The sequence below is a fragment of the Carettochelys insculpta genome, chromosome 8, assembly GCF_033958435.1.
Source record: "Carettochelys insculpta isolate YL-2023 chromosome 8, ASM3395843v1, whole genome shotgun sequence".
NCBI classification, from domain to species: Eukaryota; Metazoa; Chordata; order Testudines; family Carettochelyidae; genus Carettochelys; species Carettochelys insculpta.
The window spans coordinates 3,502,814-3,529,662 of NC_134144.1; the positions used below are offsets into that span (position 1 = coordinate 3,502,814).

Here is a 26,849-nt window from a genome sequence, read left to right on the forward strand (position 1 = left end):
CCCAGAGAACAACAAGAAGTCCTGTGGCACCTTGTAGACTAACAGATATTTTGGAGCATAAGCTTTCGTAGGCAAAGACCTGCTTCAGCATGGTAAAGCGGGTCTTTGCCCACGAAAGCTTATGCTCCAAAATATGTTAGTCTGTAAGGTGACACAGGCCTTCTTGTTCTCGAAGATACAGACTAACATGGCTACCTCTCTGATACTTGTCAACCCTTCCCAGCTTCAGCTCCATGCTCTCAGGGCTGCCCGGGCTCCAATCATGCCCCTCCCCTCCGCCCCGCCCAGGGCAGGCAGAGGGCTGTGGCCCCAGCTCTGGGACTTTCTGATCCCGAATAGGATCACTGATTTTGCCTGTCAAGAAAGTACCAGATTTGAGGTACAACTTGTACAAGACTTTTACTCACTGTCTAAAAAACTTTCCATCTAAAATTACAGTGCAACCAAACTGTAACGATGGAGGAAAAACTAGACAGTGTATAGCTTTTTTTTTGTAGTGTTTCAAATGCCAAGAAGGGAAGAATGGAATATTACATTACTTTTGAAATGGATATCATGGAAGGTTGTGATAGGCTATTTCTACAATGATTATTTTAAAATTTCAATACTATTAATGTTAGTTTTAAAATCCCATAATCATGACAAAAATGAAGATACCTTATTAGCCAAAGGACTTAAAGCTATATCCCAATGCACTGCTCTACTGTGTGTTTACTTGAATTTAATCTGGATAGAACATGATCATTACAAATACTACTTTTAGTTACTTTTTCGCCATAATCCTGTGTAATCAAAAGATTGAAAGGAAAGTCATGGATGACCATCCAAATTTTATAAAAGGCACGTATCTTTGACAGTTGCCCTGCTGTGCATTTGTCTGGATCTGCTTTCAGTGCTAATAGCTTTCAGAAAAGAATTAAAGACAGATTTATAGGGAATATTAGATACAGAGTTACCCTTCACCATATAGTTGCTGAACCAACAAGAGGTGATGGCATTTTAGGTTTGGTATTCTTGAGTAGTGAGCACTTCATAAACTATCTGGTTGTAGAGGACAACCTTTGGTTGAGTGACAATGAGGTAATTCAGCTTAAACTAAAAGGAAAGATAAAAATCTGAAACTTGGGTTCTTGATTTCAAAGGGACTAACTTGAAACAATTAATGAAGATGGGCTACAAGTGATCAGGAATACCATCCCTGATGTTACCACAGCTAATCAGGTGTCTGACCTCTGTAACTTTGTTCTTACCCACAATTATTTCCCATTTGGGAACAATTTATATCTCCAGATTAGTGGCACTGCTATGGGCACCTGCATGGCCCCACAGTATGCTAATATATTTATGGCTGACCTGGAACAACGATGCCTTGGCTCTCGTCCCCTATTACCCTTCCTTTACTTATGATACATTGATGACATCTTTATCATTTGGACCCATGGTAAAGAGACTAGAAGAATTCCACAGAGACTTTAACAATCTGCACCTTATGCTTTGATCACCCCATATGAGAGACATTTCCTGGACATTACAGTAAAAATCACTGATGGCCTGATAAACACCACTCTCTACTGGAAACCCACTGACTGCTACACTTACCTACATAGTTCTAGCTTCCATCCTGCACACACAACACAATCCATCATTTACAGTCAAGCCCTGAGATACAATCATATCTGCTCTCATCCTACTGACAGAGGCTGAAAGCTACAAGATCTCTACCAAACATTCATAAATCTTAATTACGTACTGGGAGAAGTGAAAAAACAGTGACAGGGCCAGAGGAATACGCAGAAACCAACTATTCCAACATAGGCCCCAAAAGCCAATCACAGAACACCACTTATTACCCACAGCCCCCAGCTCAAACCACTGCAGTACATCAGTAAAGACCTACAACCTATCCTAAATCATGATGCCACACTCCAGAGGGTCCTAGGTGCCAGGCCTGTTCTTTCCTATAGACAACCTCCCAACATTATGAGGATTCTCACTAGCAACCACAGGCTATATCACAATAATACTAATCCTGGAACTTTTCCTTGCAACAAGCCCTGTTCCCAACTTTGTCCACATATCTATTCTGGAGACACTATCACTGGACCTAAGCATGTTAATTACAGAATCATGGGCACATTCTCCTGTTCCTCAACTAACATCATATATGCCAACAGTGCTCTCACACAATGTATATAGGACAGAATGCAAACACTCTTCAACAAAGAATGAATGGACACAGAACAGACATCAAACTCCAAGTACACTAACCTGTCAGCTAGCACTTCACCAGAGTGGGCCATTCTGTTAAAGACCTGGAAGTTTGTGTTTTACTGAAAAGTGACTTTAACAACCCTCTATAGAAGGAATGCTGGGAACTAACAGTCATACTCAAATTCAACACATTAACACATGGTTTGAACAGGGACAGCAATTACCTGACCCAGTATAAGGCCTTGTTTATGTATTCAGTGTTTTAGCTAGCTCTTATCTTCCCCACCCCCTCAGCCAACCCACCCACCGTCGCTCTGCTCTTCTGATTTGCCAACCTCGATAACAACTTTTCTGATCTGTCAATCTTGTTAACAATTTTTGGACTTCTGTGCTTTATATATTGAGTCTGTTCTAGTAAGGCTATGATCTGAAGAAGTGGGTCTGTCCCACGAAAGCTCATCACCCAATAAATTATTTTGTTAATGTTTAAAGTGCTACATGACTCTCTTTTTTTTCTTTTTTTAAAAGAATGGAGAGGAGCTCCAATGTACAGTTTGTCCACTTGTTCTTGTGTCTACACCAACAAGTTTAGGCTTCAGCGTCGGCAACGGTCTCTAACCATTGAAGGAGAACAGTTCTGGAACAGACTTCCACAAGGAGCAATGGGATTCAAAAATCTTGTAACTGACTTCATGACTGAGCTTAATAAGTTAATGGAAAGGATGGGATAAGACTGTCTAGATTGGCATGTGGGCAATCTGTAACTGCAAGCAGCAAATATCTCCAATGGCTGCTGATGGGACACTAGTGCCCACATCATCATCATCATCATCAACTGTGGGCTCAGCTTCTGTTGGTGTCTGATGCCTGTCACTATTTCCTTCCATCTTTCCCTGTCCAGTGCACAGTGGCTTAGTTTCTGTAGACTAGCTCCGTGCCAATCTACTATATCATCTATCCGTTCTCTGTGGAGTCTGCCTCTCCTATTCGAACCATCCATTATGCCAGTTACCAGGGTCTTGATTTTTCGTTCGTTGTTCCTTCTGCAAATATGCCCAAATAGTTGTAGCTTCCGTTTTATAACCTTCTGCAGCAGGTTCTCTTTTGGCTGTATCTTTCTATATAATTCCTCATTGATGCTCTTCTGCATCCATCCTATTCTCAAATCTTTCTATAACAGCTCCTTTCGAATGCCAATTTTCTTCTTTTCGAATCTTTCGTTATCACCCATGTCTCACATCCATACAACATGCTGCTGAATACACACGTTTTCAAGATGCTCAGCTTTGTTCTTAAGCTAATTGCTTTTCTTTTCCAGATCTTGTCCATCGCCTTCAAACTTGCTCTTGCTTTCGCTCTTCTAGTCGCTATTTCCTTCTTACAGTCTAGATCATACATTATGTTGCTCCCAAGATATGTGAACTTCTCTACATTTTCTAGTTCAATACCATTGACTCTAATCTTCCTTCCTATTTCCTTATCTCCAGATACCATTGTTTTTGTTTTATCAATGTTCATAATCAGTCTGTACCGCTTCCCTTCTTCGTTTAATACCTGCACCTTTTTTGCTAGCTTCTCCTCATCTTCCTCAATGGTAACTATATCATCCGCAAACCTTAAGTTAATTCTTTTCCCGTGCACGGATACCCCTTCTACCTCTTCCTTGATCTTGTCCATCGCTCTCTCCAGATGTGCAATGAAGATACTTGGCAATATAGGATCTCCTTGTCTTGTACCTCTACTTGTTTTAAACCAACTCCCCGCACGTTTTCACTGCTGCCTCCGCATTGTCACCGATATCCTTCAACAACCATATCAGTCTGCTATCCACTCCGTATGACTGCAACACCGCCCAAGTCACTTTCTGATCTATACCGTCAAATGCCTTTTGAAAATCGACAAAGCAAGTGTATGTTTTTTCTTTCGTCGAGCTTTCTCCACTATCAGTCTTAGTGCCAATATCTGCTGTATGGTACTTCTATCTTTTCTGAACCCTGCTTGCTTGTCTGCTGTATGTTCTTCTGTCTGCGATCTTAGTGTCTGTCAGAATCGCCATCAGCACCTTGCCTAGATGACTCATTAGGGCAATCGTTCTGTAGTTCTTGCACTCCAGTGTACTTCCTTTCTTGGGTATTGTCACTAGCACAGATCTTGTCCATTCTTTAGGCACCTTCCCTTCTTTCCATGCTATATTACATAGTCGGTGTATTTCTTGAATCATGCTTTCTTTGCCGTATTTGATCTTTTCCAGGGCGCTTGTTCTTTAGTCGCTTCACTGCTTTTTCTACCTCCTCCTTCAAAATATCAGTCTTGATCTTGATGCTCAGTGGAGATATCTCTTTCAGTTCTTCAATCAATCTCTCTGAGACGCTTGGGTCCAATTGTGCTTTGTGTACGTCGGTGCATTATCTTGTCCATCGCTGCACAATCTTCTCCCTGTTCATGAGTACTACTTTGTTTTCATCTTTGATCGCCATCTGCTTCAGTCACCATTTCCTATTAATATTCCTAATTGTCTCTCTATACCTCCTGTGGTTTTACATTCGCTGTAGTACCTCTCTATATTGCCATATTGCTCTTCTAACCATTTCTCCTTATCCTTTCTGGCTGCTTTCCTTACCTCATTGCATTTCACCTATATTGCTGTTCTGCCATCTCAGAGACATCTCTTCTGATCTTCAACGCTCTCTTCTCTTGAAACAGCTTCAGTGTCTCCTCTCCTGGGTAATCCACTTCTTATTGATCTTTTCTTCTGGAACAGTCTGCTCAATTGCATCTTCTATAGCGATGGCTATCCCTGGGACGCTCTTACCTAGGTCTTTTTCTGTGGCGATATTCTTAATCTTCTCCAAGTGCTGCTCTGTATGCATTCCCTGTTCCTTCCTCACATAGCCTCGCCACATCTTTTTTTTTCTTAAACTGTGTCTTACCTTTTCTTTTGAGTTTTATCTTGATGTTTGCGATCACTAGACTGTGATCTGAGTCTATATCTGCTCCTTGGAAAGTTTGGCACTGCTGTACTGATGTTATCCATCTTCTTATCAAAATCGTATCTATCATGTTCTTGGACTTCCCGTCATTCGATCGCCATGTCCACTTCCTACAGTCCTTTTGTTGGAATCTCGTGTTGCGGATCACCATCTCACACTCTGTAGCAAACTCTAGTAGTTTCTCACCTCGTTTGTTTGTTTCTGCATATCCGAACCTTCCCATGACTCTCTCCAAACCTTCGTTATCTGTTCCAACCTTTGCATTCCAATCTCCTCTGATGATCAGCACATCTTTCTTCGGTATCTCCTCCACTGTCTTTGTCAGATCTTTATAGAATAGCCCAATCTCTTCCTCCGTACTGTCCAACATGGGTGCATACACCTGAATGACTGAGATGCTGAGCGGTTTTGCTTTGAATCTTGCTACTGTCATTCTTGCATTCACCAGTTCTTATCCTAATAATGCTCTTCTAGCTGTTTTGCTAAGAAGGAATCCAACTCTTGCTTCATGTTTCATTTCATTTCCTGACACAATGACTTCACAACTGCATATCTCTCCTGATCCCGTCCAATGCATCTCTGCCAGTCCAAGTATATTGAGTGCCCGCATGCTCAGAATCTAATTGATCACCATATTTGGTGTTGGGAAGAATATTTTTTCTTGTGACAGATGGGCAGTGGCCTTGGGTGTGTTTCACCTTTCGCTGCAGCATGGGACACAAGTCAATTGCAGGTTTAAACTAGTTTTAAATGGTGGATTTTCTGTAACTTCAAATCTTTAAACCATGATTTGAGGACTGAGTAACTCAGCCAGAGGTCTAGGGTCTCTTCCAGGAGTTGTGTGGGAAGTTCTGAGGCATGCAGTATGCAGGAGGTGGATGATTGGGATGGTTTCATCTGACCTTAAAGTCTGAGATGTTAACAGTGTGTTATGTTAGTCTGGCAGTTAACAGCTGCTTAAGTACAACTGACCTTTTTCCTTGTAATTTTTCATTTGATTTGAAATTAAGTGCTCAAGTGCTGCACATCGGCAGTTTTGTTTTCTTCTCTCATGTGTTCATCCCTAATAGTTTTGGACTTGCAACCCATACTGGTGCTAATTTTTGAGCATCTTGTCAGATCAGCTGGGCCTTTCTAGTTGTGGGTTTAACAGGACAGACTGCTTGCCTTTGTCTGAAAGCAGCTACAAGCCTAATTTTTCATAATGCTGTATTACTGAAAGGGTGGGGCTTTTGCACGGGTACAGAAACAAATGACAAATCTTGAGAAACAGTCTCAATAACTAGCTTGTGTTTTACAAATGGGAATTTGAGAATGATTGCAGCTTGCCAGATTGGTTTCTGGAAGAGGTGTTAAGACTTAACTCAAGTGCAGAGAAAAATTCTCTGGTAGGAGCTTCATGTGCATGTGGGAGTCTGCCCTCCCAGAGTGCTTTTCAGAATTAAGGCTTAAATAAGCTACAGTCAATCAGCTGCTGTCTGGAAATACATTTGTTAATATTTGCTCTTTCCTTTCTGGGCTGTTAAATAGAAAAATACGTTGGCAACCTTTAAACAAGTAAGTTGTCTTAATTGTTATTAAGAGAATTTTATGGGCATTTTACATCCTCCCCAGAGGCTCAAATAGAAAAGACTAATGGCAAAGTGGAAAATTTTAAAATATTGACCTTTGGTGATGTGGGAAGCTGAGGAAATTAAACATGGCTCTAGAAACAGTTTGTGGCCACTAGCAATACTAGTAATTTGTGTTTTATTCATGTGGATATTAATGTTAAATGTTCAGAAAGTGTGATAAACTGTGAAAAAGCTGTTCTGCTGCATTCTGGTTCTGAGCTTCTCCTGTTCAGTATGGTCTGAGTGCGTTAGAATTCAGGCAGATGTAATGAGTTTACTTAAGATCAGATGCATGTAAGGTAACATGGTTTGAGGAAGGCAAAAGGCCCAGTAAAATATTGTGCAGTTAGTCTTTTTTAATAGCTGTTTAAACAGATGTAATATTGGAGTAATTGACCAGTAACATAGAATGAATGATTCGTAAATTAATTTAATAAAAGCCCATTAATAGCCTCCTGTGACACACTTAACAGTTTGTATTGTGACTAATTGTGCAGCAATGTTTTAAGGTATCATTGCAGCTTACTTTGCAGTAAATGTTAGTAGCTGTTTGTCCTTGAAGAGAAGCTAAAGGAGACCTGTTGGATCACTGAGTCTGCACACCTTCAGGTATAAGATAAAGATTGCCTGCTTTATCATAAGCATGTATCTAGCATAATTCTGATAGAGGAGTCAAAGATATGCGAAGAAGCCAGCAAACTGGGATTTGGATAGTTTTTCAGTTCTTGGACAATGCCCCAGGTTTCCTCTGTGACTTTGGACAAACAGTCTCTGACGTAGTTCCCCACCTGTGTAATAAGAATAAACTTTCCTGACCCATAGGGAGATAAATTTTGAAGCATTTCTGTTGTGCTCTGTCACTAAATTGTTGAAGGTTGTAGAAGCCTCTTCATGGACTGCCCTTGAACTTGGCCAACAGGCCAAAAGAAGGGATGCTTTTTTTATTAGATACAAGTATTTATGAAACAGTTACCTTGTTTTATAGTGTTACTTGATTTGAAAGAATTCCCTCAAGGAAAAATAACTCCTTTAGCAAACAGTGTTTTCCTGGTATTTCTTGCTTTTAGTACATACAGGATAGTCAACATCTTACTTTTTGGTTGAGTGACACTACAGAAGTTTTTTTTAATTGTGTGTATTCTACAACTAAATGTGAAATTTACCATTATCAGGAACTCAACTTGATAATCTTACAGTACATTGTAGAGTGAAATGTCTATATATTCAAAAATGCTCCAGAAAATTGGGTAATGATATGGAAGAAGACTTTTTTTCAGTATAGTGGGGAGTGATGACAGCACACAGATGGCACATATTTGGATATCAGTAAACTCTGTTGCACTAAAGGAAGTCTTATTTTAACTGCAGAATGGTAAATAATGCAAGACTAGTCAGTCTGACAAGCAGATGATCCATCCATCACTGGTGGCCTCTTTAATAGGGGTTGTGTTTGTTTGTGTAGAAGGGTATCTGAATTGCCCACCCAAGTGATGCAGGTTGTAACAAACCCAGAGAATGAAGCGTAACAGAGGAAGCCGTGCTAGTCTATACACTATCAAAACAAAAAGCAGTCAAGTAGCACTTTAAAGACTAGCAAAATGGTTTATTAGGTGAGCTTTCGCATCGTGCCAACAATGCCCAGATGCTTTGTATATTGGACAGACTTCTAACTCCCTTAGACAAAGGGTCAGTGGGCACAAAACAGACATCAAAACACTCCAGATCCACAAACCAGTTAGTCAACATTTTAATGGAATGGGGCATTCTGTCAGTGACCTGAAGGTATGTGTTACTGAAAAGGAATTATCGCACCGTTTTGGAAAGGGAAACAGCCGAGCTGGCTTTTATATTCAAATTTGGCACATTAACACATGGTTTAAATCGTGATGGGAACTTTGAGTCACTATATGGGCTTGTCTGCATACTTGGCTCAATCTAATTCTTGACCTTCCCCGCAGCCCCTCCACTCTCTGATTTGCTCACCTTGATTATCTTTTTCTGATTTGTCCTCCTTGCTTACTGTTTTTGGTTCTCTGTGCCTTAAATATTGAGTCTGTTCTGGTCTGGCTATGGTCTGAAGAAGTGGGTCTGTCCCACGAAAGCTCACCTAATAAACTATTTTGCTAGTCTTTAAAGTGCTACTTGACTGCTTTTTGTTTTGAGAGAATGAAGCGTATTTGAGTGAAGTAGGGTAAATTCTATTGTAACAAAATTCAAAACCTGTCTGCAGGTTTCCAAGTGTAATTAATGTTTGCGTTGTTTTTCACCTGTGCCATCATTTGTGTTGGGACCTACTGTTTTTTTTCTGGTGGGGAGAAGGAGTGGGACTTGTGAATAGGTGATGGAATATAGACTCAGCAAGCGATGTAACAACTGTTCTAGTTGAAAAGAATAGTGTGTTTAAAGAGGTTGAAAGGACACTTGTATACTGTGCTTGATCTAAAGCAGAAAAAATGAATTGTTCCACTCTGTAGTAAGAAGCCTACTTCCATGATACAGCACAGTTGAAATTGTGGCATGGAGTTTTTTGGAAGAATTTACAATAGCCAATGATACTGAACTCTATGATGTCTTGTCAAAACAAAAAAGCAGTGAAGAAGCACTTTAAAGACTAACAAAATTATTTATTAGGTGATGAACTTTCATGGGGCAGAGCCACATCTTCAGACCATAGCCATACCAGAACAGACTCAATATTTAAGGCACAGAGAAACAAAAACAGTAATCAAGGTTGACAAATCAGAAAAAAAATTATCAAGGTGAGCAGATCAGAGAGCAGAGGGGTGTGTGCCTGGGGAGTCAAGAATTAGATTAAGGCAAGTATGCAAGTTTTCTGGTATGGCTATGGTCTGAAGTGGGTCTGTCCCACGAAAGCTCACCTAATAAATTATTGTGTTGGTCTTTGAAGTGCTACTTTACTGCTTTTTTGTTTTAATAGTATATAGACTAGCCCGGCTTTGTCTCTGTTACAATGTCTTGGTGTTAAGTTTTATGCAGTGATGCTGTACCCTTGTTGGTCCCAAAACATTAGCGACACAAGGTGGGTGAAATATTTCAGCCGTGTAAATTTGAAAGCTTCTCTTTCTCTCTTTCCAATAGAAGTTTGCTTGGTAAAAGATACTACTGCCTTTGCCACCTTGTCTCTTAGTCTTAGGTTAGTATTTTGTGATACTGTATTGTCTAGTGAAGGTATTGCGTGCTTTCGTAAATACTGTATGATTCAGGACTACATTAGCCTTGGGGAAAAAAACTAGAAATATTGGTGTCTGGAGCTACTGAAGTTTTTATAATAGCAGTTAATGTAGTGAAATGGATAAATGTGTTGTAACTTTTGCACTGACAACAAATGGCCATTTAGGGGATGAAACGGCATTTTCAATAGCCTGAAAGACATCATACGCATTTTGAAACTTTATCTTACTCTGGTAATAGAGGTGGAAACATCCATGCAGAAGACATTGTAGAAATTGTGAATATTTGGATTTTTAATAGTGCATTGATATGCCTGAAGTGTATAAACAGTGTATCCTGGCAGCCAAATGACCCATAAAACATAGTGAATCATAATGTTACAAAAAGGTTAAATGGAGAAGCAAGGATGGTTGACCTTAATTCACCATGTCATGTGAAAGTATTTCAGTGGGTTCCAACTATTTGATGCTAACAGCATATGGGAACACTGACAACGCAGGTAGTGGTGTGATTCAGCATTCCTTTGTTCGAAGCTGAAGTGTGTGTGTGCGTGTGCGTGCACGGGCACTTGAGCAGATGAGGGAGGGTTTGCCCAGCATAAGGTGACCGGCACTTAAACAGAAGTAGCAGGCTTTGATTTTTTTTTTTGCCTTAAAGAAGGCACAATAGGGGCTATCATTTGCAAAGCTTTGGCTTGCTTTTTTGATGGCAATAACATATCCTTAGCTTCTCTTCTCCCCCGCCACCCCGTATTTGTTACCTGTGAAGGATATCAGATTTAACAGTGCTGGAAAATTAATTCACTATCTATGAACTAGATAGGCCATGAATAGAGCTGCTTGAAGCTCTCCCAATTTTTGACCTGCCAATGGTTTTCCACCTTAACTTGGAAGCATCTACCAGGATGGGAATAAAGCTCATTCTAGATATCTGGTGCTCTTGACGGCTTGCTGAGAGTAAGGTTCCAAAGTCAGCTGGTTTTGGATAACAACGGTGTATTACCACTAAGACTGAGTGCTTTAGAACTGGGCTGGAGACCAGGAGGTGAAAAACTTCATATGCAACGGTGGAGTCCAGTTTTCTTTACACGTGGGAAGGAATTGATATCAACCGCTCCAGAAACTCAGCCCGTGGGTGCTGGACAGGGAAAGATGGCAGGAGCTCGCGCGGGAGGCATGGGACACCAGGAGGGGCTGAGCCCAGGGCTGCCGCTGCTGCTGTCCCGGAGCGGAGGTGGGCTGAGAGTTTGGAGGGCACTTGGCTGAGTAACTTCACGTGGGAGCAGTGCTGTGCCCGAAGGGAGAGGACCGGCGTGTTTGCGTTTAGCCTGCTGATCGGTCCGCGGGAGAGCAGCGATCCAGTCCGGCGCTTCGGTCCCGCCGCTGGGGCTGGCGGCTCGGCGCCCGGCGAACGCTGGCCTGCCTGGGGCTCGGGCGCAGCTCGCGCTCGGCGGGGATGTTTGGCCGGGGCTCGGGCTGCGCGGCCCCTCAGCCCCCGGCGGCGGCGGCGGGCGTGGCCCTGTGAGAGCCGTGCCCGAGCCGAGCGCGCGGCGCCTTGTAAACAATGAGCTGGCGCTGACGGCCGGCAGGGGGATGCTGCCGCGCGGCTCGCGGCGCGCCTAGGGGGCGGCTGCCCGGCATGGAGGAGCGAGCTGCGGCGCGGAGCAGCGGCCCCGCGAGCTGAATCCGGCGCGGCGGCGGCGGCGGCGGGAGCCATGTACCTCCTGGCCAGCAGCGAGCCGCCCCCCGAGAGGCTGCAGCGCGCCGGCCCGCCGCGCAGGACCATCTACCGCATCTCTGTGACTATGGTGAAGAGGGAGCCGCTGGAGCCGCCGCGGGCCGGGCTGCTGCCGGAGGATGAGCAGGGCGAGGAGCCGCCGGCCGCCGGCCGCACCTTCCGGACCCTCAGCACCGGGCAGCTGGAGCTGAGCCGGCTGCAGGTGGCTGGGCGCCGCTTACCCCCAGGGCCGGAGGAGCCGGGCCGGCTGCGGCGGAGCTTCAGCTTCCGGCACTGGAGCGGCGGGGAGCTGCTGCGGGCGCGGGCCAAGCGGCACCGCAGCTCGGGCTGCCTGGCCCCGCCGGCCGCGGGCGAGGGGCTGAGCCAGGCGGGGCCGCGGCAGCGCTGGGAGCGCGGCCCGGGCAAGACCCGCACCCTGGATAACAGTGACCTGCAGCGGTTCTCCGAGCGCCTGGGCCGGGCCGGCGCCGCCTCCGCCCACGAGCCCCGGCTGCTCCGCTTCTTCAGCGGCATCTTCACCCGCAGGGCCCCCGCCCCCGGTGGCAGCCGCTCCCCCCGGCCCAGGGGCTACTTCGGCAGCCTGCGCAGAGCCCCGGCGGACCTGCTGTCCAGCAGCGAGAGCATCGCTGGCTCGCCCCGCAAAGGTGCCCGGGGAGCTGAGCGGGGACCGCGGCCCTGCGGCTGGGTCGGGGGCTGGGGGACGGGGAGCGGAGCGGGGACCGCGGCCCTGCGGCTGGGTCGGGGGCTGGGGGACGGGGAGCGGAGCGGGGATCGCGGCTCTCCGGCTCCGGAGCGGGAGGCCCCTACAGGTCCTGCTGCTCCTTTGACCGCGGTGCCGAGGCGCGCTCCTTCTCTGGTCACTCTGCTGGCGTGTCCCCGGGCTCCGGTGACAAGCGAGCAGGCAGTGCAGGAGCAGCTGGCAGCCCAGCGCGCTTGTTTGGCAGGTGATGCGCTCTGGGGGTTAAGGCCCCGCTTCCTACAGCTCGTGGGGCCTCTCGGGTTCGGCTTCCCTGAAGCTGCAGACCAAGAGAGCACTCCTCACGTGCAGGAGTGGGACGCTGATTGACTGCGGAGCCAGGCTTCCCCTCCTGGAGCTTTGGGCACTGCCAGGGTAGATGAACGTGACACAAGTGCAGCTTCTTCATTGCAGAGGGGGATAGAGCCAGCGTGTGTTGCTTTTTATGTAGGTCACTAGGTCACTCAGTGCTCTGAGATGGTACTGTACTGGACAAGCCTTTTACCAGGCAGAGCATTGGAGAAGTCATATTAAATCTGGTCTAGAATATGTCCAGTATCCCTCCCTCTACTTTAACAGTTTGATAGTGAGGATAGTCAAAGTATCTGCAGTTGTCAGATGGCTGGTGAAGCTAAAAACACATGCAAGTACAGGTTGAACCTCTCTAGTCTGGCACCCTGGGGACTTGACTGGTGCTTAATGAGAGAATTTGCTGGACCATGAGATTAAATTAGAGCTAATAACACAAAACACCAAGAGCTAGGATTGTGGCTGTAAACAGATTTGTGGGACCATGGGAAATTTGGCTACACCCATGATAAATAGATATTCAGCTAACTCAAATCATGCCAGATTATGGATGCTGCAAAATGAGAGTGCCAAACTAGAGAGGTTCAACCTGTATTAGCAATGTTAAATAATGCTTTTACACATTCCATGTAAGGTAAAGTTTGCAGCAGTTGTTGAAACTTACCTAGAAAATAACAGGGACAGCTACTGGGGTTGTTAATCTTTTTTGGTATACAAAAATAAACTACCTTTAAAATTATATTATTTGAAAATAAATAGAATTGGGGCCTGTTACCCATACTGAGAGCAGTGTGTAAGACCGTCATTTTAATTCTGGCATGGAGTAAGATGTGTAATCAAAAAGAGGAACTTTAAAAGTCAACCTGATAGTAAGTTATGGTGCTTTGGTGTGGAAAAATTATATTTTTGCACTTTCCAGTAATGCCATTTTCTGGAACTTTAATAGGTAATACAATTTAATTTGACAATATTGGTTGCATCAGTCTGTAGACTAAACATATTTCATAATGGTTAAAAAGTTATAAATAGTAAAATACAACTACAGTACATTCACTGACAGGATTTTTAGGTTGGTTTGTTTTTAACGTGAGATAGACAGTGTTATCTGTGTGTAAACAGGTGTGTTTATTTTGAAGGAACAGTACTGTAGCTTTTCATTGTTAGCAAAATGTTGCAGATCCAGGACCGGCACAGGTCAGGTGTAAATAATGCATTCTTTATGTTGTAAATATCATTGTAGTAAAGTTGTCAGTGTGCAACTAATTATTTCATACATACAAATGCTACATTAATAAAATATTAAATACATCCATGTGGGATTGCAGCAAATGCTACTACAATTTGTGGTCTGACCTTCATAAAGTTTGAAGTAACCACAGAAAGGAAACTAGCTTCTTTTAAACAGCTTTTGGTATTTGCTTTCTGCCAAAATACTTAGAATATATTTTGTGCTGTTAGAAAAATGCAGAGATAGTACAGCATTCTTACACTGGGGGTAAATATGTAAGGAGAAACAGATATTTTCATCCATGTGCAGTGTTGGGTAGGCCTATAAAAAAAAATCCAGTGTGATTTCTCCCAATGCAAGTATTGTAAAGTTTTTTAGCACAAATTTTTAAACTATTTGCAAAACTTAACATGGGTTAAACCTTACCCTAGTTAAAAAGTATTACTGTATTATGTATATAGAAAACATATATTAAAAAAACAATGCTTAGTATGTAAGTCTCATTTTTGTAGGTTGGAGTGCCTGCATTTAGCTCTCAAGGGGGTGCGGATGCGTGTGTTTGTTTTTAAATTTGGAACAATGTTTTGGTTTCTCCTACAGCAGTAACTCATTCTTCTCTTCCAGAAAAGTGTATTTGGTTTCAGAACTGTTTGTTGTTGTTGGTTTAGGGTGGGTTTTTTATTTTATTTTATTTTTTTTTGGGTTACTGATACTCTCAGGAAAATATTTTTTTTCCAAGAAGACATTTTGAATTTAGTCTTCAGTTTGGGCTGTTGCTCTTTGTTATAATGCCAAGACATTCAAATTTATCTCCATTTGCTCTTCTTTATTCACCCTAGTGGGTTTTTTGGGGAGGGGGTTGTGCTTTGGAGCTGACAAGTGAAATAATTTCCTGTATATAAATAGACTGTCAAGATAAGAGGGTAGTGGCAGTCCTTGACTCTGCTGGCTTTGACTCCATAGTTCAACTCTGACCCTTAATGTAACCTTTGCATTTTGTTGCTTTCAGTTTTTACTAGACACCAAATAATATTTTTATTCATCAAGGTGTTATGGGAACCAGAGGTTAAAGTAATGACAGGAAACAAACATCATGAGAAGCAGCGTATGCAGAAAAGAATGTTTCCATCTCATTTTCTTTTTTGTAGATGGGACCTAAGCTATTAAAGCAGCGTCAGTATCTACTTTAACTCTCTGATTCTTATTTGCTCTGTGGGGTTATTTCAAATTTTGGTAGACACAGAGATTTTTGTAGTTCATATTTTCTTTACATGAACCAAAACAAGGAATGCCTAAGGTGTGTATGATTAATAAAATAGCTGCCACATCAGTGGCAGGGAAATTGTTACCTATCCTTCAGTGTTTATTGAATGATTTATTTGTTTGGCTTTTGTTTTGAAATTGGCTGCTTTTTTTACAGGTAATGTGTTTGGCTGGCAGTATCAAATTTCTTTAGCAAAATTGCTTTCTAAAATTTAAGTAATGATAGTTTTCATCAGTGTTCTCCCAACTTTAAAACGCTGAGCCTCCTTTAGGAGAAGAGCTACCTGTGTTTGTTGCAGCCCACCGTGCGATGGTGAAGGTTCCACATCCATGCCAGGTGATTCCTTTTCCTTGTCCTCTTCCCCACCTCCACCAGCTTTGGGAAATGCATGATTTGAGACTTTTGCTCCCGTCTTATGTGCTTTGAGGAACCTGAATTAGTTAACGTTAGCATTCATAGTATCAACAGCATCAGAATTTGCACCCTTTAAGTGGATGGTGAAGTTCTCACTTCAGCTGTTTTAGCTATAGAGCTAAAGCATAACACTTTCAAAAGCACCTAAGTCCCATTCTGCGTTAAGACTTAGGCTCATAAATCACATCAGTGCTTTTGGAAAAGAAAATATGTCAACTTAATTTTAAACACTTGACACTTAGATAGTTGTTTGTATCTTCCCTGAGGAGGTGGGTATGTGCCCCAAGTTTTGGGATGGCTTGTTTTTCATGTTGAGCTTTTCATTACCTCACTCCTGGGGGTGGGTGGGTGGGTGGGTGGGTGTTTTAAAGCAAGTTAGTATATTTGAGTTCTAAAGCAAAACCATTGGATTCAAGAATTAAAGAAGCAGCCATGAAGGCCTTAGTGGGGCCAAAGAGATTTTTGTACTGGAGCTGATGATAAAGCAAATGACAGTTTCATACCAAGATCTGATTATCCTTATATGCTCTCACCTGAAATGTCTCTTTAAATCAGAGACCTTGGAGAATTTCAGAGCACTTCATAGCTTACACCCTTAATTTTTTGCTTTCATGCTCCGACCCAGAAATCTCCTTTCAAAGAAGCTCATGTTGAATGAACCTTGCTTTGTGTTAGGGGTACTTACATATCAGTTGTTTAGGCCAGTGTCTGAAAGATCATGCTTGAAGAATGTTTTTTGCATAGTGATTTTCTAGTCTGTAAGGATTAGCTTTGTGTTTGAATTCGAGAGTGGGCTTTGTCCAGTCACTGTCATGGTGAAATAAAATCCAAGAGCTAAGGGATTTTAATCATCTTAAGCATCGTCATGAGATGGTTAAGGGGTTTTGTTTTTTATTTATTGGGGAGGTTGTGTGTCAGGCAGAGTGGATGCCAGCTGTACTGTTACAGCCAGATGATTAAAAACTGAACTGGTATTAAGGTCACTGACTGCATTAGAGAGCAAAGGGAAGATTAATGTTTGTGCATTATTCACGTATATGCCAGACACCAACAACAGTGGCTTTGGCATTTTCAGTTTAGACAGAAATCAACTTTTAATTTGTAAGGTTACTGTACACTAACTTGACTGAAATCAGTAGCTAAATTAATGGCATTATCAGCTGTATAACCTTCACTCAGGGATGCAGTCTTGGCTGACCACTGAATACTGCAGTAATAGATCTGGCAGGTAATTCTGCATGTTTGCTTATTGGCAGTCTTCTGTCCCCCTCAAGCCAAGCACTATTAGCTAAATCAGTACACCTTTTGTCTGAAATCAGGCGTCGTCTTGGCTCATGTACATGCCCATTGTAATATTTAGGAGATCAAGAGAATTTTGAAGCTTATCTAAATCATTTGCTCACAGCCTTTCTAGACTACTGTAATCCTTTCAGGAGTCTCTGTCTGTGTACCCCCAAGTTACACTTAAGTTAAAAACTATTTGCTTACAATATCACACACAAAAATACAAATCTCACAGTATGTTATTATTGAAGAAATTGCATACCTTCTCACGTTTACCATAAAATAAATGTTCTTTCATTTCAATGTATAGTATCTAGAGCATTAAAACCAAATCAGTATTTGTATAAAATTTTAATTTATACCAACTTTACGAGTCCTTTTTATGTAGACTGTTGTAAAACTAGGCACATCTCTAGCTAAGTGGGATGTACTTCTTGGAAGACTTCTTCGCTCATCCCCAGACCATTTTGCCCTGATCTTGAGGTGCTCAGGTCACAAATGGAGACTGGAGAGTTAGAATTCAGCAGCTTGGGTCCTAGCTATAGCAGGTTTCAAAGTCCGTAGCAGGGTATTGGTTTTCAGAGGTATGGTTGGGCAGCTCTGGCCTTGTTTCCTTATGCAAGACAGTAGGGTTCTAAAAGGTTGAAAGCTACTGCTAATAGAGAACTTAATGTGTGTGGTGCAGGCTACTGCAGTTTTAAAAGAATTCAAGGTTTGTTGATATTAGGAAAGTGATCCATTACTGACAACTGGTTCACTCCCTCCGCCCCCTTTCAAGTGGAGTTGTTCAAAACCATTTAATTGCTACAGTTCTGTAGTTAATGGACATTTCACATTCATTGTTGGAGACCAACACTCTGATCATTGTTTTATGTAATTTGTTTGCAGTCCCAATTTTTTAGGTAATGGTACTTGGGTAATAATCAGTATTAAAGTTCTTACTCTCATAGATGAGTAATATATCAGTCTTGCTATTTACAATACTGGTAGGATTTTCTCTAGGCAACTACAATAAACATACAGTATGCCAAAAACTTCAGAATGGACTCTCCCTTTTTTAATGTGTGCAACTACAAGAAATGCATTAAAATCTGACTTGAAAACAGACATATCCATTCTTTTTTAGAAAATCTTGAACACAAAGCTGACTTGAAGGAACCTTAAAATAAACTATTGACCTGACTCTGTTTTGATATTTCAAATGCAGGGACAATTACCAAGTTTGTTGTCAAAATAATTCCACAGTGTGTACAAAATAACTCCCAAATGTTTCTTGTAGCAAATTATCCAGCAAAGTTAAGGTTATTGTGATAACACATGGTGTGTACCCTAGCTTTCATATTGTCACTTACTTAATTTCTTTTCAAACCTAGTACTGTGACTTGGTATATTAATTTGTATGCAAGAATTTCTCATTATTATTTTATTGGAGCTTTGTGTAGCCGTGAATAAAATATCTGGATCATGGGAAGCATGCATATAGGATCTAATTTTTCATGTGAGAGTTAAGCAGTCTAAGTCCCTTTAATTTCAAGAGGAGCTGCAGGTATTCCACCTTTTGCAGATGAGGTATGAGCTGTGAAAGTTTTGTAAGACAAAAATTGCATTGTTACATGAACATTTTGGTGAGAAAAGCAGGCATACATAGTATAGTTGTAGCTGATGACCAATATGAAAGTGATTTTGAAACTCTGGGAATACAGGTTAGTACACTTTTGTTTTAGCTTTTAGAAGTTCTGATAATTTACAGATGTTGATAATGCTTGTTAAGGATTATCAGTCTTGGTATCTTTGACTTTGGTTACGGGCATCCATTGATTCTGGTATTGACACCAATGGTGTCTGACATTGGTGTACTATGCTGTGGTGGTGGTACTCTCTCTTTTGATTTGCTTTTGCTGCTGATCCAGGACTTTGTGAGGCAGTGTCTGTGATGCTCCCCTGCCACATGTTGGAGTGTGCTGCTGAAGTCTCAGGCTTTTTTGATACTGTACCAAGAGGCACACTTTTTGGTGATTAGGTATGGACACAGTACCAGAGTGGGCATTTTTGGCATTGCGTCCTTTCTGGGCACCGACATAGTCCATGCTGCAGATGCTTCCAGGGTGGTTGTTACCATCCTTCATGTTGCCACACAGTCACTTGGATCCTGTTCTTGGTACTGGAACTGACCTTACCTGTGGGACTCTCATACTTGGCACTGGTGATGCTGACTGTTGACACCGCCAGTTCTAATCTCTTTCTAGACCATGGATGAGTCAGATTGCCTGTTGTTCCCTCCCCTTCTCCCACACTGAGGTCTAGAGACTCCTCAGTTTCAAAGTTGGGATGCCTGTCTTCCTGCTCTGCTTTGACAGAGGAGATCTGATGGTCACTGTAGGCCAGTATGGCTTTCAAGTATGCTATGTGAACTGAGGATGAGATGGAAGCCCTAGTTCTCGTGTCTGCAGGCCATCAATTCCTTTCCTAAACACGCGGTCCCCTTTGGCTCATTGGGAACCTACTCATATGCAGAGGTTTTGCTTGTTGTACATATCAAAGGTCAATTGCCTGCTTGTGTGTCATTTTGGTGGATGTGGACCCAGCTGCAACTGAGATTCCCCAGTTCTCCTTCTTGGTACTTCTCCATCCAGATACACTATCTCAGTAGCAGGACACATCTGTCACTCAGCCAACAGCCTTGCCTTCATTCCTGGATGATGCATTGCTGCCTGGTTCATCCTCCTCAATTTTGGAAGAGTACAAGGCATACTGGGACCTTTTTTACATTGGATGGTCATATCCTTCAGTTTTCCAGTGGAATTCTTACAGGAGGGTACTCATAAACTTAGGGACATTCTCCAACCCTGTGTCCGTGGTAGAGTGGCCCTCCCCATTAATGAGGAGCATTTTCAAGCATGTGAAAACCCTTTGGGGTACACCAGCCACAGTATCACAAGCAGTTAGTGCTTAGAGAAGTGATGTTTTTGTTCCTGTGCAGGAATACAAGAGGTTGTTTTCTCATCCAGCTTGAGCTCCCTGGTGGTTAGAATGATGAATGGCAGAGCCCAGCAGGGCAGGTTCAAGTTTAGCAAGAACAGAACAGAACAATATATGCAGTCTCCTCATAATGGAGGAGGATCACAAATCAGCAACTTTTCCTGTCCAAGTATGACTTTCCCAATTGGTTGACTATGGCTTAATGTCTCTAATGATGAATTTTGAGTGTGTCCCCCACAGGGCTGATTGGTGCCCAAGAGTGAGGCAGGCCTGCTGAAGGCTCAGAGATTGGGATCAGGAAGTGCTGAAGCCCAGGGATTTGCTCCACTGAAAGCGTGTGACTTAAGGAGGCTAACATCTTGAAGAGGTCCTCCCAGGGACTGTTCCAGAGCCATGCAAGAGCCCAGTTCTTAGAACTCCTTGCTGTCAATTAGCCTCTCCTGGTATTTCCCGACCTTGCTAACCTCCTTGTGCTGGACTGCAGGGGCACGCTGAATCCAATAGTCAGTTTCCAACACCTTATGGCAGGGCTGCAGCTTGGCTGAATGAAGAGGAAAAAGCATTTAGAGTCTGTTCAACAGGTCCTACTTTAGAGCCAGAAATCTCCCACTAGGACAGCCTCCTGGGCAAAGTGGAAAAGATTTCCATGCTTTCCTTGGCCCATGGAGCTTCCATCCAAGACATCTTAGAGTACTGAGCATGCCCTTGGCAATACACTATCCATTATTTCATGCACCTAGCCAAAGGAGATTTTTTTTCCCCAAACCCCGTGGTGCAAGATTTCTGAAAGGACTTCTCTGTCTGCTTCCTCCCACCTGAGAGCCTATTTTAAGTTAGTAATCTGGTATGAAGGAGTTGACTACATAGCACAGTATGACAGCAATTTGTATCCATGCATAGTCACGTAAGTTAGGGCTGTGTGCTCAATGCCAGACACAGATGATAAAGTTAAACGAGTCTTGTTCTGAAGAATGTGTTTTGTAAATATAGTGCTCAAAACTATCTAGCAGTTAGTGGCCTTTTCCAACCCACACCATCTTGTTTTCACTTTCCTGGTTGTGCTGCTTTGCTTCACCCCATTCTGGGAGGTGAATGAAGGGAAATTTATTAAGCCTTTTGTCCTCAGCAGTGCTACTGCTGCTTGAAGGAGCTGTTTTAATATCAATGCATCCTGCTGTGTTTGTGTCAAAACACAGACTGCCACTGAACAGGGAGGTAGACGCTGCAAAAAGGGGAATGGACTATTAAAATGGCTAAATGAGAAAACTAAAGATATACAGAAGCAACCTGGACCTTGAATATGTATCCTGAAATGACAATAGAATGATCAACTACTGAGAACCCTAGGCTGCATCTGTGTGTCTGCAGGTTTTGGCACAATAAAGGTCACTTTTAAATGCTGGAGCATCTGATCTGGAGATTGGGTTAGGTGTTTGAATATTTAAGTAGCATTAGTTTTGTCTGTACTTTTGTGAGCTCAAAACTGCTTTAGCTCTCCTGAAGGCCAGACTGCATGTTTGACCATTCAGGGTTCTTCACTTGTTTTCTTCTCTCATGTAGTCTTATGGACAGATGACCGTATATTTGATGGTGGTTCCTGAAGAAGAATCTAGTAGGGATTGATTGATTGTTTGATTGGGACACTCAAACTTAAATATGCTCGTACTATAGCATTTCAGTGTTTAATTGTTTCCTCCTTTGTACTTAAATACTTCAAATCTGTGTAAGGTTGTTAATGTAGAAATCCAGCAGCAGACATACATGTGTGGTCTGTGAAAGTTTGGCTCTCGACTAACCTGTTAATGCAGTTGGCTGCCAGCACACTTTCATCAATTCAGTTGTTAAGCTGAAGCAAGGAAGTGACTTGACTGGGGTGCGGGGTAGGGCAGATGAACAGAAGGTCCATCTCCCATGTAGGGCTAATTATACTGCATTGCAGACGCTTAGTGCCTGTAACTGAGTCATTCATTTTCCCTCAGAGACCAGTAAACCTGAAACAATCAAAGACACAACACATTACAATATTTACATCTTTGCCATTGACATAGGAACATTTCTGCAGTAGACGTTGAACAAGGGTCCTGTAAGTTCAAACCAAAAAATAAGTTACTTTTAAGATAACAAAATATACTAGAAAACCAGTTCAGTGTTTAAGGAGTTAAAATTTTAAGTTTGATAGGATAACTCATTCAGTTGGAAAGCATAACATTTTTTTCCTCTATGATGTTATTTTGATATATAGGAGGTCTGGGACAACAGACCTCTTGCATTTTACCCTAAACATATGATCTGGAGGGTGTACCAGAGGGTTCATTTTTACATGTTGTGAAATACTTGCCCTTTTTGCATGTAGTCCTGGGTTTTTATAGTGAAGTATCTTTAGTGTGCTTGGCAATTCATATTTTAAAGTGTTAATTAACTTGTGGTGGTGGACAGCTGATCTCCTGGGATCTGTGATGCCTCTGACCTCTCCCATAGTTACTGCTCCATTTCCTCTCACCTTCACTGGAACTCCCTGGAAGATTTACTTTATTGATCAATTCAGCACTGAACTGGGTAGATCAAGAGGACCAGTTTGCTTCATGGTCCTCCGCCCATTCTTCACACCACTTTTAGTGCGCAGGTGATTGTGGTAGGGATTCTAGTCCCCTTTCAGAAATCAAGTTTGTTCTGAGCTCTCTAAAGCTGTTGTTGATTAAAAAGAAGTGAGAGATAAATGTCTTTTAGACAAAGCTCCCTCAGTCCTGAATTATGGCTAGGTCTATCGTAATGGAGGAACCCCACCATAACCACCAACAGATCTTCTTGAAGCAGTGTCTCAGAGCCTGGAAGTTACCATGTCCTCCTGCCCCCCCACAGTGAGGTGGGTCACCACTGTTCGTTGCTTTTACTGCTGAAGCCCTTTACATTAGGCCTGTACAAACACAGAACAAAAAGGCGGTCCCTGCTCCTGAGAGCTTCCAGACTCTTCTGCAAGTTGTTTTAAGCTTCACTTTTCCCAGCAGGAGAAAGTAGGATTTTTCTGGAATCTGGCTGAGAATGGGGAGAACACGGGGCTCTGGCCAAGAAGGGAAGAGACCTCCAGGAATTTGTCAACACCCTGTATGTCTAAATTGGCATATTAAAGTACAGTTTCAAACTTTGGATGAAATAATCATGTTTAAGAGGTTAGACTAATCATTGCTTTCCTCCCGTGGTTTATACAGCCCCCTTTCCTGTTGAAATCAAGAGAGCGTAACTAAGCATGCACACTTTTCAGTCTTCAAATAGTTTGAATGATTTATTTGAACATACTGAAAGATTACACTCAGGCATCTACCTCTGAATCCCTGCAGCCCCATAATGTGATCATGGTTCTTGGCTAGAAAGGCTGTCTGTCTGGGACAGACCAAGCAAAGTCAAGGGAAGGTGCTTTTAGTCACCAGACACCTTCTCCTGCAGGTGCCATTCAAATGTCAAGCACAGGAAACTGCCCCCAAAGGCTAGTAGAGATAACTGCCTCCAGCCATATAGGGATGGCTCATTGGTTAGAACATTGGCCTTGTAGACCTAGGGTTGAGAGATCAGTACTTGAGGGGGCCTTTCAAGGATCTGGGGTAGGTAAGATTTAAAGTAGTAATCTGGCAGGGATGGTGATAGGTCCTGCATGGAGTGCAGGGGACTGGGCTCAATGACCTTTCAAGGTCCCTTCCAGTTCTATGAGATATGTATCCCAAAGTATTTGTTTTGGGGAAACTTACTCTTTTTGGCCTGAGTGGTTAATAAAAATTTGAGGCCCTGTCAGCAGCTTCCCATAGGGGGAGGCATTGATGATGGAGTCAGGTGTTTGCACTCCTGTTCCATTACAGTTAATGTACACGCACTCCTGTTGCCAGAACTCAGTAGGAATCATAGAGTTGGAGGTAGTTTCCTTGCTCAATTCCATGTCTCTTTCCAGCCAGCAATGTGCCCAGAAGTGCTAACAGCTTTTTTAAGGTCCACACTATTATGCTTCAGATTTGTGCCTGCACACCTGTTTCAGCCAGGGATATAAAGAGGTGTGATACCTGACTGACAGTTATCATAGAATGCTAGGACTGGAAGGGACCTTGCGAGGTCATCGAGTCCAGCCCCCTGCCCTCATGGCAGGACTACGTACTGTCTAGACCATCCGTGATAGACATTCATCTAACCTGTTCTTAAATATCTCCAGAGATGGAGCTTCGACAACCTCCCTAGGCAATTTATTCCAGTGTTTGACCACCCTGACAGTTAGGAACTTTTTCCTAATGTCCATCCTAAACCTCCCTTGCTGCAGTTTCAGCCCATTGCTTCTTGTTCTATCCTCAGAGACCAAGAAGAACAAGTTTTCTCCCTCCTCCTTATGACACCCTTTTAGACACTTGAAAACCACTATCATGTCTCCCCTCCCCCCCCAATCTTCTTTTTTCCAAACTAAACGAGCCCAAGTGTTTCAGCGTTTCTTCACGGGTCATGTTCTCTAGATGTTTGATCATTCTTGTTGCTCTTTTCTAGACCCTTTCCAATTTCTCCACATCTTTCTTGAAATGCGGCGCCCAGAACTGGACACAATACTCCCACTGAGGCCTAACCAGCGCGGAGTAGAGCAGAAGTATGACTTCTCGTGTCTTGTTCGCAACACACCTGTTAATGCATCCCAGAATCATGTTTGGTTTTTTTGCAACAGCGTCACACTGTTGACTCATATTTAACTTGTGGTCCACTATAACCCCTAGATCCCTTTCTGCCATACTCCTTCCTAGGCAGTCGCTTCCCATTCTGTGTGTGTGAAACTGATTATTCCCTCCTAAGTGGAGCACTTTGCATTTGTCCTTATTAAACTTCATCCTGTTTACCTCGGACCATTTCTCCAATTTATCCAGATCATTTTGAATTTTGATCCCATCCTCCAAAGCAATTGCAACCCCTCCTAGCTTGGTATCAACTGCAAACTTAAATAAGCTTACTTTCTATGCCAATATCTAAATCGTTGATGAAGATATTGAACAGAACCAGTCCCAATACAGACCCCTGCGGAACCCCATTTGTTGTACTTTTCCAGCAGGATTGAAAACCATTAATAACTACTCTCTTAGTACAGTTATCCAGCCATTTGTGCACCCCCAGTTGTTCAGGCAGAAGTCTCTAGCATAGATATAGAAGTAATGGCAAATCCGGGCTTGGGCAAATGGTTTGTTCTAGAAGTAACAAGTGCATCTTCGCCAGCATACTAGCATTCCTATAGCCATAGAGGACTCCCAGTGTAGTCATGGTCTCAGGGTCGCACTATCAATATTTCTTTCTTGATGGCTTTGCTTCTTCCTTACTGCTTTCTGTGTGTGCACCTGTGATTTTGTTAATTCTCTGGCTGCTTCTTGCTCACACACACACAGCTGCAATCAAATCAATACCCTTCTTCTAAGACCTCCCAGGAAACCCCTTGGACTGCATGGCCCATCTACAATACACACTGGCATGTGGTCTAGTCCCAGAGTGCTGGATTCCCATTGATTCAGCTATCCCTGAATAAACGAGCATGTAATTGTTACCTCCTTGTCCTGAATGGAAGGATGCAATCATATCTAGCCCTTCCAGAGAGGTTCCCTGCTTGCCTGTTCCTCAGCTGAAGTGTTTTACCTTTGTGATAATAAAGGTGTGAGCAAACAGATACATTCAGGCATAGGTGGAATTATGCCTCGGTTTCTAGCTCACAACCACCCCAGTGTCCCAATATTTAAATGAAACAGACTACTTGTAAGAAATTCGTTCTTTCATTCACTAGCTTAACGTCTTTTTGGCAGAATACTTCTAGGAGTTTGCCATTGTCTTCAGTCCACAGAATGCTAGATTTGTTTATTTGCACTTGCTGTTCCTTGTTTATTTGCACTTGCTGTACCATTGTTGAACCAACCTGCGTGCTGGCAGAGCTTTAGAAAGATTCATATTTAAAAAACAATCATACAAAGCAACCAACAAAATCCACTGGAACCTCATAGAAAAAAGGTCAGCACGATGAACACCTCTCCGTTTCTCTCTCCATCTTTTTTTTTTTTTTGCTAAAGTAATTACAAATAAAACTCATGTTTTTCTTCTGCTGAAGAAAACTGTGCTTAGTGAAGAACTGAAATTATTACTGAAGATTCAGTTGTCGATATAATACACATGAGAATGAAAAGGTTAGCCTGTGTAGAGAAGATGACAGAAGGTTCCTGTGGCAAACAGTATTCATCTTGAGAAGCAACAAGATGACCCACGGCACCTTTATAGACTAACAGACATTTTGGAGCTTAAGCTTTCATGGGCAAAGACCCGCTTCATGTTTTAATCACGTACTAACTAAAATTAGCTTACTAAAACAATATTCAAAACCATCTGCTGTAAGAAAGCCTGTTATGTACACATTAAAAGAATTGAAATGTCTTTCTGCATGTTGTAATGTTGTACAGATTGGATTTCCCTGGTTTGGCACCCTCTTAACCTACCTGTCCCAAATGAGGGAATTTGCCTGGTTGGGGATGTTGCCTTCCCCCAGCCCACTGCTGCTTCTGCGTGCAACCCAGCTGACCCCAATGCCTTTGGCACCCCTACCTCAGCTGTGATTATTTTAAAAGACTGTATTTTAGGACATTATTTTAAAAGAGCTGTTCTCAGTAGCTCCTCAGTTCCCCATCCCCAGTGCTTAGTGGCTCAGCTGTAAGGCTGAGGATGGGTACAGGCTGAAGAGCTGCCTGTGAGTAGTAGCAACTTTCTGTGGCTTCAATCGAAGTGGGTTTCCCAGCCAGCAAACCAGAATCATTAGGTAGGTTCTTTCCTGATTAACAATCAGGTTAATATTCAGTGTATAATGTAGTGTGTTAATATTTTATTAGAGCTGTTTTTTAAAGTAATTAAG

General features: G+C 42.7%; 1 protein-coding gene across 5 annotated transcripts in view; it reads left to right on the forward strand.

Annotated features, from left to right (window-relative positions):
* Positions 1-26,849, forward strand: part of AGAP1 (ArfGAP with GTPase domain, ankyrin repeat and PH domain 1) — a 507,914-nt gene that overhangs the window by 78,944 nt on the left and 402,121 nt on the right. Inside the window, exon 1 of one of the 5 annotated variants that reach the window (XM_075000597.1) lies at positions 11,449-12,387. The exons of 2 other annotated variants lie outside the window; for them this stretch is intronic. In XM_075000597.1, the coding sequence (XP_074856698.1) occupies positions 11,721-12,387 (667 nt within the window). In that variant the 5' untranslated portion in view covers positions 11,449-11,720. Of the gene's footprint in view, positions 1-11,448; positions 12,388-26,849 lie in introns of those variants that run through there. 2 more of the 5 variants (XM_075000595.1, XM_075000596.1) reach the window with 2 other exon arrangements.